This window comes from Leucopleurus acutus (genome assembly GCF_964270905.1).
Source record: "Leucopleurus acutus genome assembly, chromosome: 10".
Lineage (NCBI taxonomy): Eukaryota > Metazoa > Chordata > Mammalia > Artiodactyla > Delphinidae > Leucopleurus > Leucopleurus acutus.
This window is the reverse complement of record NC_139153.1, coordinates 8,480,148-8,494,591: the sequence shown is the minus strand read 5'-3', so window position 1 is coordinate 8,494,591 and position 14,444 is coordinate 8,480,148. Positions and strand designations below refer to the sequence as shown.

Sequence of the window (14,444 nt, the reverse complement as noted above, 5' to 3'; positions counted from 1 at the left end):
GTCGGTTTCTGTTTCGTAGATATGTTCGTGTCGTATTTTAGATTTCATACGTAAGTGATATCATATGGTATTTGTCTTTCTCTTTCTGACTTGCTTTGCTTAGTATGATAATCTCTAGGTCTACACCTGTTGCCGCAAATGGTATTCTTTCATTCTTTTTTATTGCGGAGTAATATTCCATTGTATATATGCACCACATCTTCTTTATCCATTCATCTGTCAATGAATATTTAGGCTGTTTCAATGTCTTGGCTATTATAAATAGTGCTGCTATGAACATAGGGGTGCATGTATCTTTTCGAATTATAGTTTTGTCTGGATATATGCCCAGGAGTGGGATTGTTGGATCATATGGTAACCCTATTTTGAGTTATTAAAGGAATCTCCATACTGTTTTCCTCAGTGGCTGCACCAATTTACATTTCTACCAACAATGTAGCAGTGTTCCCTCTTCTCCACACCCTCTCCAGCATTTGTTATTTGTAGCCTTTTTGATGGCCATCTGACCAGTGTGAGGTGGTACCTCATTGTAGTTTTGATTTGCATTTCACTACTAATTAGCAATGTTGAGCATCTTTTCATGTGCCTGTTGGCCATCTGTATGTCTTCTTTGGAGAAATGTCTGTTTAGGTCTTCTGTCCATTTTTTGATTGGGTTTTGTTTTTTCATTATTGAGCTGCATGAGCTGTTCGTATACTTTGAAATTAAGCCCTTGTCAGTCACATCATTTGCAAAACTTTTCTCCCATTCCATAGGTTGTCTTTTTGCTTTGTTTACGGTTTCCTTTGCTGTACAAAAGCTTTTAGGTTTGATTAGGCCCCATTTGTTTATTTTTGCTTTCATTTTATTTTATTTTGGGCCGCACCAGGCAGCTTGTGGGATCGTAGCTCCCCGACCAGGGATTGAACCCAGGCCCTCAGCAGTGGAAGCTCTGTGTCCTAACAATTGGACTGCCAGGAAATTCCCCTATTTTTGCTTTTATTTCTATTGCCTTGGGAGACTAACCTAAGAAAACACTGGTATGATTTATGTCAGAGAATGTTTTGCCTGTGTTCTCTTCTAAAAGTTTCATGGTGTCATGTCTTATATTTAAATCTTTAAGCCATTTTGAATTTATTTTTGTGTATGGTGTGAGGGTGTGTTCTAACTTCATTGACTTACATGCGGCTGTCTAGCTTTCCCAACACCACTTGCTGAAGACACTGTCTTTTCTCCATTTTATATTCCTGTTTCCTTTGTTGACGATTAATTGAGACTGTCAGCATTTTTAAGCAATAAACTTTTTTTTTTTTTTGCAGTATGCGGGCCTCTCACTGTTGTGGCCTCTCCCGTTGCGGAGCACAGGCTCCAGATGCGCAGGCCCAGCAGCCATGGTCCACGGGCCCAGCCGCTCCGCGGCATGTGGGATCTTCCCGGACCGGGGCACGAACCCGCGTCCCCTGAATCGGCAGGCGGACTCCCAACCACTGCGCCACCAGGGAAGCCCCAATAAACCATTTTTTAATCGAGGTGTGTATATTGTTTTTGTAGACATAATGCTATGGCACACTTAATAGACTACAGTATAGTGTAAATATAACTTTTATATGCACTGGGAAACAAAACAATTCATGACTCACTTTATTGTGATATTTGCTTTACTGCAGTGGTTTGGAACCAAACCCGCAATTTCTTTGAGGTATGCCTATACAAGTGTAGCATTAAAAAGTGGAAACACAATCATTCTGCAACTGTTTGATGGAGTTAAGGGACCTGTGGAGGTATCTCAGGGCCTAGAGGCCACCATGGCTAACAGGCAGGGATGCAGGGGGAGCTCACGTGGAGAGCACAATCCCCAGACCCTCCAAATCCACTCTAATGGAGCAAGGCCGATTTTATCCACTTTGTATGCTATGGTTCACTGCAAGATTTCGCTTGGAAAAAAGGTTCTGCTACAGGGAAAATATTATCAACTTAAAAACATATAATAAGAAGTGGCAATTAATAAAAAAAATTGAAAAAGATAAGATATCCTAGGAAATGTAAGTAAAAAATTCACATAGCCATATGAAATTTAAACACTTGAGTACAAATAAACTAATTTCAACCTAAGTTTAGTAACCACTAACAGCCCTGCACTGTGTGTGGTATGCGCGCACCGAAAGTATCTAAGACAGAGCTTCTACCTAAAGGGTGCTCTGAACTCCACTGGCAAGAAGACATGGAAACAAGAGAATAAACAAGCTGACCTAGTCATCAAAAAGTTAAGCCAACTACACACAAAACAGTCCAGAAAACAAGTGCTGTAGTACTTTAGTAATGTGACAAATCAATACTATGTAACATAACCACAGAATGGTTAGACCTGGATAGTCTGGAAAGGTGGAACAGGGTTGGCGGACATTTTTAGCAAAGGGGCAGGTAGTAAAGATTTTAGGCTTTGGGGGCCAGACGGTCTCTGTCACAGCCAATAAACCATGGCAGGTAGCATGAAAGCAGCCATAGACAACAGGTAAACAAATGCACATGGCTGTGTTCCAGTGAAGCCTTGTTTACAAAAACGGGTGACAAGCCAAATCTGGCCTGCACGTTGCACTCTTCCGATGCCCGAGTGTTTTCTAGGAATAGTGGGGAGATCAGCTTGGCTATGGCAGAAGGATTTTGAGAGGGAGACGTGAGAAATAAGGTCAGACAGCTAAGGGAGTGGTCAAACTGTCTAAGGCTATAAATGTCACTCAGAACAGCTTGGAAGTGTTCAAGTGCTGATATCTTAAGACAAAATGAGCTCTTTAAGGTTAAACTGGAACTGATATAAAGGATGAGGGGGGAATGAAAAGCTGAAAAGCAGAAAGGTACGTCATACGTGAAGTACGAACTAATTAAAACAGCTTCACTTTTCCAGCCATCAGCCTGAATTCCTATTCTATGAGGCAGAAAGAGAACACATCTGGAAGCACTGCCTACATCCATCTCTGAGGCTGTTACAAGATGAAAGTGGGTCTGCCCTTTCCCATTCCTTCCCCCTCAAAAATGCTGCTTATATATTATGTCATGTGGGATGAGAAGATTTCTCTTAAGTAAGAAAACAAACATGTGAAAATAATTTCCTACCTTTAGTAACTGCTTTCAAGGCCGATGTAGAGGGTGTCTCAGGAACACTAGCCTCTGAGAAACCTGGAGCTGACTTTTCTACGGAAGGTGTCCCTCTGGTCTTTGCAGAAGAGCTCAGCTCTTTTTGAGGGCTGAATTTGCTTTCATTCTCTTTTATCAGCAACTCTGACACAGGACCACCAGCTTCTCTAATCAAGAAGTTCTCCATTAGCCTGCTTTCTTGCTTTAATGAACGTCTGAAGGCTACAGAAGTGTGCACTTTGGCAGCAAGGTTCTTTGAAGAGGAGGAAGCAGAAGAGATGCGTGGTGACTCTAAGGCAAACTGCAACAGATGATTCCTTGAAGCAAAGAAAACATAACAGTTAATTAAGACCTCAACTTCTGTATACATAATAACCTAACTGACATAAGCTGTGCTCTCAACACTTGTTTCTACGAAATATAGAACTTACTCTACAATGACAACAAAACCAGTGTTTCTTCTAGACTAAACTACAAAGCAATAAATCTGATTTTAAAAGCAGTTCATCTGTCTATAAAAGATAATGGGAGGACTTCAGATTCTGGTCACAAAGAATAGCTCATATGAGACTTACTCTCCAGCCATAAATAATTTTAAATCCAAACAGAACATATAAAACTGTCTGTAAGCATGGACTATAGTCAACACGGTGGAAGGAACAGAGATTAGAGCTCTGGGCAAAGATCACTAGGACTGGAGGGACAGGGTGCTGGGCAGGGAGGAGCCACAGAATACCCTAAAAGTCTGCTGAGAAATGCTCATCAATTCCTGATCATCTCCAGGGCTGGAGAAGCATAAGACGAAGCCATAGGAGGCCCGGCAGGAAGCAGATGCCGGAAAGCTGAGATTCTAAAGGCCAATGCTGGAAAGCTGTTAGAGTTTGAGCCCAGCCAAAGGTGAGAGATTTTGGTAAAGACCCTAGACGTTCAGCTGAAACCCTACAAAGGCCAGGGAAGGACCACACTCTAGAAATAGAAACAAAAGTGAAATAGACCAAATCTAACAAAAAACTAATCCAAACCTTGACAGAATGAAAGTGAAGAGCTAGTAATTTAACTGCATGTCAGAACAAAATTCAACATTTTTCAAAGGAAGGTAATTCACAGCCTCTATAACATTACATCCACATTCAACAAACATTTAAAAATTACTAGACATGCAGAGAAATTAGCTGCTAATCAAGAGATAAAATAGTCATTAGAAGCAGATCCAGGTGATCCGAGTGGCATTAGAAGAACTTCAAAAGAACTATGACTGAGACATGATGAATAAAGAAAAAAGAAGAAAATAATAGACAAATGAATTTTAAAAATTCTATGCTGTAAGAGGGAATTAAAACCCATCCCAAAAAAGGATAAAACAAAGAAAATGAAACCTAGGCACATGATAATCAAACTGCTGAAAAATTAAAGAATAAAGAGAAAATCTTGTAAACAACCAGAGAAATCTTGTAAACAACCAAACAACCTTGTAAACTACCCCTAAGGCACAGTTCCCCAACCTTGGCACTATTGACACTGTGAGTCAAATAATTTTTTGCTGTAAGAGACTGTTCTGTGCCTTGTAGGAATATCAATAGCATAACACCCCTGCCCCAGGTTGGGACAACCAAAACATAAACAGATTATCACCAAATGTTCCCTGGGGGAAGAGGTAAAGAGAAAGCAAAATCAGTCTCAGTTAAGAACCATGGCTCTAAGGAAATAACAGTAAGAAATATCATTGACTTGTCAACAAAACCTATGGAAGCAAGAAGATAACAGAATGACATCTTAAAAGTGCAGGAGGGCTTCCCTGGTGGCACAGTGGTTAAGAATCTGCCTGCCAATGCAGGGGACACGGTTTCGAACTCTGGTCGGGGAAGGTCTTACATGCCGCGGAGCAACTAAGCCCGTGTGCCACAACTACTGAGCCTGCGCTCTAGAGCCCTCAAGCCACAACTACTGACCCCACATGCCACAACTACTGAAGCCTGTGCACCTAGAGCCTGTGCTCCTCAACAAGAGAAGCCACTGCAATGAGAAGCCCGTGCACCACAACAAAGAGTAGCCCCCACTCGCCATAACTAGAGAAAGCCCACGTGCAGCAACAAAGACCCAATGCAGCCAAAAATAAATAAATAAATAAATTTATTTTAAAATTTAGTTTTCAAAAAGTACAGGAAAAAAAACACAGATGAATTCTATTCCCATTGAAAATATTCTTCCAAAATGAAAGCAAAATACATTCTTAAGCAAACAAATGCTAAGAGAATTCCTCACCAAGAGACAAGAATTACTACAAGAACTGTTCTTCAGCTTAAGGAAAATAATCGTAGATGTAAGCACCAAAAAATGTCAGCAAGGCTCGAGAAGAGGTAAATATGTGGTTAAATTCAAGAGTATTGACTTTTAAAAAGCACTAGCAATGGCTTGTGGAATTCATAACATACATGGAAGTAAAATAACTCTAACATAGCAAAAAAGAGACATTAAAATAATGCAAAAATATTATAAAATTCTTGCATTGTTCAGGACATGATAAAAGTACTAATTTATGGTTAGTACTATAATACGTTAAGGATGTATTTTGTAATTTGTTCAGTAAGAACTAAAAAGAGCAACACTAAGAAGTATAATGCCAAAACTTGAGATAAAATAATAAAAATAGTCAAAAAAAGGACAGGAAAGGAATAATTTTTTAAAAAAGAACAAATGGACAAAGAGGAAACAGAGAGCAAGTAATCGATTAAATGTAATGGATACAGACTCCAGTTAAAACACAAAGCTTATCAGACTCGATTAAAAAATAAGATGCAACTATATACTGTTTAAAAGAAAACACTTTAAATATAAAGACCCAGGAAGATTGGGGAAAAAACAGTGGGAAAAGATGTACCATGCAAACACTAACCAAAAGAAAACTGATGTGGTAATACAGTGAGTCTTTTTAATAAATGGGGCCGGAGCAAATGAATATCTGCTGAGAAAAAAATGAATCCTGACGCTTATCTCCATCATACCTAAAAATTAACTTGAATAGGTTCATAGGCCTACCTATAAAAGCTAAAACCACAATTCTAAGAAAACATATGAAAAAATCTTTATGACCTGAGGTAGGCAAAGATTTCTTAGGCAGGATTAAAAAAAAGTTATAATCATTTTATAAAAAAGAGAAAGAGACACAGAAAGAGACAGAAAGAAAGAAAAAGAGAGAGACAATAGACTGGACTTCAAAATTAAAATGTCTGTTCATCAAACGACACCCTTAGAAAATGAAAAGGCAAGCTACAGACAGGAAGGAAAATATATTTGACCAAAATACATAAAGAACCACTAATCAATAAGAAAAAGACAAACAATGCAATTTTTAAAAATTGGCTAAGAAACCAGGACACTTCACCAAAGATAAAAAGAAGAGTCAATAAGCACATGAAAAGGTACACTAGTCATCAGGAAATGTAAATTAAACCACCATGAGTTACCATTTCACACCCAATAGAATGCTTACAAATAAAAGGACTAACAGTACCAAATATTAACCAGGATGTGGAGCAACTGAAATTCACTGTGGTCCAATCCAACTGGAAAACTGTTTGCCAACTCCTTATAAAGTTCAATATACATCTGCCCTATAAGCCTGCAATTCCATTCCTGGATATATACCCAAAGAATGAAAATAGATGCCTACACAAAGGCTGCACACAAATGTTCACAGGAGCTTTTACAATACTAGCCATAAACTGGAAACAATTCAAATTCATCAACAGAGGTATAGATAAGCACATTGTGCGTATTCATACAATGGATACTATTCAGCAGTAAAAAAGAAAATACCGACACAAGCAATAACATAGGCAAATAACAGAAATATTATGTGAAGCAAAAGAAAAGAATAAACGTATACTATATGATTCCACTTACATGAAGTTTAAGAACAATCTATGATGATAGAAACCCAAATGGTCTATGGGGGTGGGACTGACTAGAAGCAGAATAAAGAAGTCATGGTATGGAAATGTTCCGTATCTTGACTATGATGGTAATGACACAGATGTATGATTATCAAAATTCAATGATCAAAATTCAAACTTACTGTATGTATTTCATTATATGTAAATTTTACCACAGTTTTAAAAAATCAAGAAATAGTAAAAATAAAAACAGTAACAATAATTTTTTAAAATCTCACTGATACACTAATGAGAAAGGCTACAACTAGAAAGACCAGGAATAGCAACTGTTGGTGAGGCTATGGAGCAACTGGAACTCTCATACTTCACGGTAGAAATGTAATTGTTTTAACCATTTGGAAACTAGCTTTAAAGATACCAGCAAATAAATGAATGCCTAGTCTCTGACCGAGCAACTACACTTCTAGATATATGCCAAAAGAAATACATGCCAAAAGATATGTACCAGAATGTTTACAGCAGTAGTATTCATAATAGACAAAAACCAGAAACAGCCCAAATGTCTATCAATATGGAAACAGGGAAAAAATAATCCATATACTATCATTTGAATTCAAAAGATTCAGAAAAAGACCAAATGCTTACCACAACGACATATTTTTTTACTGAATTTCCCTTTATCTGTTGGCCTGAAGTCAATAAAACTACTCTATTAACACTCATACCACCTCGGGGTTAGTTACTTCACTGGGCAGGAAATAATACAAAAAGAAAAAAGCAGTAAATATTTTATTCTGCTTTACAGTTTTACAGAAATCCACAAAAACTCTATTTACAACAAGATATCCTGCTTTATATCACATTTAATTGCCAGTCATAATCTGAATGCTTTGATCGTTTTAAATATGTCCTTAGACTAATAGGCATATCTACTATTTTCAACATTACTATTAAATATTTTTAAATGAATAATCAGGGTTGAGAGAGGGTGAGTAGATGTGTAGAAGATCAAGAATGTCCATAAGCTGATAAATGTTTAAGGAAGGTGATGTGTACCTGAGGGTCATTACACCATGTTCTCTATTTTTATATATATTTGAACTTTTCCACAATAAAAAGTTTGAAAGTGAATAAATAAAAGCTACAGCAGGAGAAAGGTTAAAAAAAATTCAGGATCTTCATCTTTGCGAGGAAAGAGAAATAAAGTAAAAGTAGAGAACCACAATCATTAAGTCTCTTTTTCTTCTAGGATGTGGATTTGGTGCAAAGAAGGTTCTGAGAAAAGCTTTCTTCTCGTTATGACAAAGTAAAAGACACACTCTCCAACTAATGGATAAAACTATCACTGATAAATCACTTCCATGCTGCTACACAAGTATACCTTTTCAGCTAAGTGTCTACCCTAGAGATAACTCCTTTTTGCTTTTATTCACAATTGAGACGAATTTTAGTCTTCCAATTTGATCTCTTACTTCAACACATGCCAATAAAGAACGTGGCAGACAGTTGCACCACTGCAATAATAAAATTATGCCCCATGCTAAAATTAAAACTCATTAACTTCTTCAGGTGCCTGCTAATCTCAGCAGTGGAAATATAATAGAGAACAAAATAGTTTCTATCCTCATGAAGTTTACCCTATAGTAAGGGAAGAGAGAATAGACACCCACAACATATGTGAAAATTACTATGACAAAAAGGAAGCCGAGGAAGCCATGAATTCGGAGAGGATAAGCTTGATACTCTTTACAGGATGGTCACAGAAGACTTCACTGAGAAGATGCCTATGAAAAACACAGCCCAAGAAAGTAGAGGATTAAACTGTGTGGACATCTAGGGAAACACTTTCACTTAGAAATAACAGTAAGCAGAGTCTCTAAGGTCAGAGTGTGATTAACATGCTTGAGAAACAGGGAGAAGGCCAGTGTGACTGGAGCTAATTGACCTGGGGGAGAGAAGCAGGCAAGGAAGTCAGGGAGCCTACTCTGAAGGGCCCAGAGGACTGCCATTGAAACGACTTGGGGTTCCGCTCCAAATGAGATAGGAAACCACATCTGAGCGACATGCAGTATGACCTACTTTTTATTTTCAAGGATCGGTTTGCTTGCTGCCCTCAGAAGGACTGTAAGGGGACAAAAGCAGAGGTAAGGCCACTAAGAAGTAATCACCGTATCTGGGCTGATGCTGGCTTGAACACGATTGGCATAGTGAGGGAAAGTTGTCAGATTCTGGAAGGAGAGCAGAGATAGAACCAATGGGACTTACTGATGGAATGACAGACTAAGTGTGAAAGAGTGGGGTCAAGGATGACCCCAAGGTTTTTTGGCCTTGAGGGAGAGAGGCGGGAGCTGCCATTTGCTGACGTGAGCGAGACTGTGGGAGCAGCAGATTGGGAGTGGGGCCTGGGGGGCAGCAGAGGGAATCAGTTTAGTTCTGGTTTTAAGGGGTCCAAGCAGAGGTGTGAGATAAGCAGTTGGATATGTGACGATGATGTCCTGGAGAGAGATCTAGCTGATATATAAATCTGGAAGCCATGAACGTACAACTGGTATTTAAAACCATGAGACTGTTTACGGCGGCAATTCACATACCTTAAAAATGAGCTGTGTGAAAATATTAATTCCAAAATTGATACTCAGACTGAATTGCTAATTTTTCCTTCACTTTCCATCACTCCTGTATATTAAAGTGAGTTGGCATTATAACACCTAACAGCATTCCTCACAGACATTCAAATTGGATGAATTATGGACTTTCAGAATAACTGTGACAATAAAATACAGGAAAATCTTCCCCATTTGTTAACTATACAATAACTTTACCTCTTCAGAATGTGGCTAAGAATCAAAAGTGAAAACAGGCCTCTGGGTAGACATGGGCAGTCATAAAATCCATGCAATTAAGTCCATGGACTTTGGCAACTAGTAAATGTCCCTGAAAATATCTGTTCTAATCTGGAACATGCAAACGGCAGTCTAGGACCATTTGGTCAAACAGGCAGAGGCCCACCAAAGCACAAGGTCTCATTAGCTCCTTAGGGCACGCACATATGTATAACAGGGCACCACAATATAAATAGATAAAATATATAGATAGTAATGATAGTAATATTTTCTTAGCTTCCTTTGCTCCAGATACAGTACTATGCTATATATCTTTTAATATATCTCTTAATTTCTAATCCTTACAATTCCTCAAAGTGTCAACAATATTATTCCCATTGTTCAGATGTGGAATAGAAGCCAAAAAGGATTAATATCTTGATCACACTCATATCAAAACTAGTAGGGTCAAGACTGGAACCTAATTCTGCCTGAACCCAAACCCAGTATGCTTTAAACTATACCATAAGGAAAGGTGAAATTATACTCTACATACTCTTGTGAGATGCTAAGGGAATTATCCATTATCATCTGTTTAAATTTATTTATTTATTTATTCATTCATTCATTTATTGGCTGCATTGGGTCTTCATTGCTGCACGCAAGCTTTCTCTAGTTGCGGCGAGAGGGGGCTACTCTTCGTTGTGGTGCACGGGCTTCTCATTTCAGTGGCTCCTCCTGTTGTGGAACACGGACTCCAGGCACACGGGCTTCAGTAGTTGTGGCACGTGGGCTCAGCAGTTGTGGCTCACGGGCTCTAGAGCACAGGCTCAGTAGTTGTGGCACACGGGCTTAGTTGCTCCATGGCATGTGGGATCTTCCCGGACCAGGGCTCGAACCCGTGTCCCCTGCACTGGCAGGCGGATTCTTAACCACTGTGCCACGAGGGATGTCCCTGTTTAAATTTTTAAACTTGGAAAAAGTACCTGGAGAAAAATTCATACCTTGATGGTGGATAAACCAAAGCAATAAATAACGCCCTATACTCTCAATTTGTAAAAACATATAATATACATGTAGACTGGCTGCTATGCAAAAATACAAAAACAACATTTTCTTGCTTAGGTCAAGAATGATATTCCAGGGACTTCCTTGGTGGCGCAGTGGTCAAGAATCCGCCTGCCAAAGCAGGGACACGGGTTTGAGCCCTGGTCCGGGAAGATCCCACATGCCACAGAGCAACTAAGCCCGTACACCACAACTACCGAGACTGTGCTCTAGAGCCCGCACTGCACGCCTAGAGTCCATGCTCTGCAACAAGAGAAGCCACCACGGTAAGAAGCCCGCGCACCGTACGAAGAGTAGCCCCTGCTCACCGCAAGTAGAGAAAGCCCGCACACAGCAACGAAGACCCAATGCAGCCAAAAATAAATAAATAAATTCATTTAAAATAAAAAAAGAATGATCTTCCACTTGGACAACAATATTCTAAATAAATTTTGTCCAATACAGCAGTTTCTTAAGAACATTATTTTAAATAAAAATGAGTCAAGGGGGGCTTCCCTGGTGGCGCAGTGGTTGAGAGTCCGCCTGCCGATGCAGGGGACGTGGGTTCATGCCCCGGTCCGGGAGGATCCCACGTGCCGCGGAGCGGCTGCGCCCGTGGGCCGTGGCCGCTGGGCCTGCGCGTCCGGAGCCTGTTGCTCTGTGGCGGGAGAGGCCACAGCAGTGAGGCCCGCGTACCGCAAAAAAAAAAAAAAAAAAAGAGTCAAGGGAAAAAAGAAAACAAAACACTTGTTTCCTGAAAGTAAGGGGCAAAAGTTAGAAGAAAATGTAAGATCTGCGTGTCAGCCTCGTGCCTGAAGACCTCTGGAATTATTTCCAATACTCTTTTGTTATTCAGTTTAGAATATTAAATTTCTAAAAATCATAATATCATAAAATGGCAATGACAGATGGGAAGCACAGGAAGAAATAAAATCAATAAACAATATAAATGACTTACATTTTACTCATAAAATTAAACTTCCTCCCTCACTGATCTAAACCACATTTCAAACAAGTAATGAAACCGATTACGTTGAATTTCAACCCTACTAATTTTGCAAATGAAGTACCACAGCACTTTAGATATGACAAATGTCCAAGAAATGTTCCCCATAAAGCAATTCCAAGAAGGCAAACAGAGGGAGAAACAAATGATAAAATCTGTCCCAAATCTACAAAGAATGCTTCCTACCCCGCCACACCCACTACAAAGAATATTTAAATAGCCTATTTCTTTGGGGAGGGAGGAGAGAAGGAGAGAGCGCAATCATTCCAAGGCCTCCCTTTAAGTTACCAAAGCGTCTATGAACCCAAAGATACTGATCATTTATCTTCAACAAACAGATGCAGTTCTTCGTAACAGTCCCTTTTTCCTAGCAGGGAGGCTGTTATGCTTTCAATACCAGCTAAGGAAAAAATAAGCCATGAGATACAATTTTGCTGCCTCAGAGAAAAGCAAACAGCCGATCAATTCCTTTTTAAATACATGTCTCCATCTTTTCTTACCAACTTCAATATCTAACTGGTGAAGGACTTTAAAATAAGAAAAGCAATCACTTTAATTATGAGCACCAGAGAATCTCAGAGTGTCTTAATCTAGGAAAGTATACCACCTTCTTATGACTCTCCCTAGGGAAATAACCAACCAGCTGATTTCTAAAATGCCTTACTAGGCGAGTCCAGAGTACTAAATCTGATCATTTTTAGTATGCAAACCAATGAAAAAATGTGCAATTCTACTGGAAGAAATCGCTTTGCATTTTTAGAAGTAATGTGATGAACCTCCAAGAATGTCCCAACAAGCTTGGAATTCATGTACTTAAGTATGTGGCCACCTAACCATTAACTAAACACAATATGTTCCTAATAAAAACTCCAAAAACTCCTGCTTGGCTTGCATGATTAAAACTAAAAATAATTCAAGATATTGTCTGATAAAACATGCCTTTTTAAATCCCTCTGGGTGAGCACTGACTATCACCATCATACATTTGACAGTTAAGAAGTAAAGCTACACTTTATAAAGCACCAGCAATTACACATTTCATGTTACACATCATTTTATACATGCTGAGCAAATCGGACTAAGAATTAATGGATTAATATATGACACAGAAACTATTATACATATATGTGTGTACACATACACATGCATATGCTACCCAGCTCTGTCCACTGAGAGGGTTTAGAAGCAATGACACCCCAGTAACAATGAGCATACCCAGCTCCAGATCCTGATTTGTAAATGCCATTCTCCAATAAAAGGACCCAGGGCTCCTTGGGAAAATGGTTGATTCTAATGCTGGGGCAGGGAAAATAAAAGATAAAGCTGAAGTATTTCTGAAATACTCGAAAGTAAGTGCCCAAATCTACATTTTAACTCTTGTTTTTCATAACAGGAGACTTTCTGTTAGGTAAAGGAAGAAAATCCTATTATGATTAGATTGTCCATATGTGATTAATGACTGTTGTTGCATCCCTTCTTTTACCCCCAAATATGCAGCCCTGCATTCCCTAATCCCAAAAAGCGCACAGAGTAAAGGGACAGACACATATAAAAGGCAAAAGCAGTTAGGGATTAGTCACAAAAGAAAATCATACCGTGCAAAATTCAAGCTTTTTACCAGTTCATCTAATACGCGGTTGTTTTTCAGGTCCGGCTCTGTGACTGTCTGGAAAAGAAAAACAACAGATAGAAAAAGGTCAGAAACAATAATTAACTTGTCATAATCTTGTTTTTGAAAACGTATGTCTCATCCTCCTGAGATTCCCCATCCCACTAAGTCTTCCAGGAAAACCTCAAAATAAAGTTCATTCATCTCATACTAATACGGAATTTTAAAACAGTGAATCACTATCTGCTGACTGGAAGTCTGTTTAAAAACTCTCCAAAGCATCTGGTAAAAACATATGTACTCTGTACTAAGATAAAACCTAATATGAGCAAGAATCCTTCTTCAAAATGCCAGCACTCAGCTCTCCCAAAAATGTCTCCTGAAAAGCAGAACAGAGATGCTCTTTTAAAGTAATAACACGAGAGCCTTAGGTGCTCAAAGAGACTTTTAAAACAAGATTGGTGTTCAAGACTGCAAGAGGAAAACGATAAACGCAGTAGCTATCTAGCGTAAATGGCATACACTTTATCTCTGTGATGATACCATCTTGATGACAGCAGCATCCCTAGTTGGAAAGAGCTTAGACTTGGGAGCCAAACAAGTTCAGTGACATCCTGACACGATGCACCTACCAGAGGCACCAAACTAGAACCCAAACCCTTTAATCAGCCCCAGTGTCCTTTCTATCAGACCTTACTATCTCTTTTTCTTCTTTCTTTATTCCTACTTATGTTTACCTTCCCTTTTTACATACCTTTTCACCTATTTCCACTACATAAAATGCTTCAGAAACTTTAACAAGTTTCTTGGTGTTTTCCCTGAAGGTCTGGTTTGGGAAAGAGGTAAGGGGCCAGTTAAGTTGAATCTTTGCCTTCTGCACAAATACTTAAACATCAATCTTTTGCAGATAAATGATCCTACCATCAGATTTTCTACCCAAGTTGAGAAATTATAAA

The 14,444-nt window shown here is 39.0% G+C and overlaps 1 protein-coding gene across 1 annotated transcript in view; it reads right to left on the bottom strand.

Moving 5' to 3' along the window:
* The window catches only part of RAD18 (RAD18 E3 ubiquitin protein ligase), a gene marked incomplete at its 5' end in the record, with an annotated part of 118,236 nt that overhangs the window by 71,983 nt on the left and 31,809 nt on the right, over positions 1-14,444 (bottom strand). Inside the window, 2 exons of the mRNA XM_082847449.1 lie at positions 3,091-3,428; positions 13,475-13,545. Of these exons, the coding sequence (XP_082703575.1) occupies positions 3,091-3,428; positions 13,475-13,545 (409 nt within the window). The remainder of the gene's footprint in view (positions 1-3,090; positions 3,429-13,474; positions 13,546-14,444) is intronic.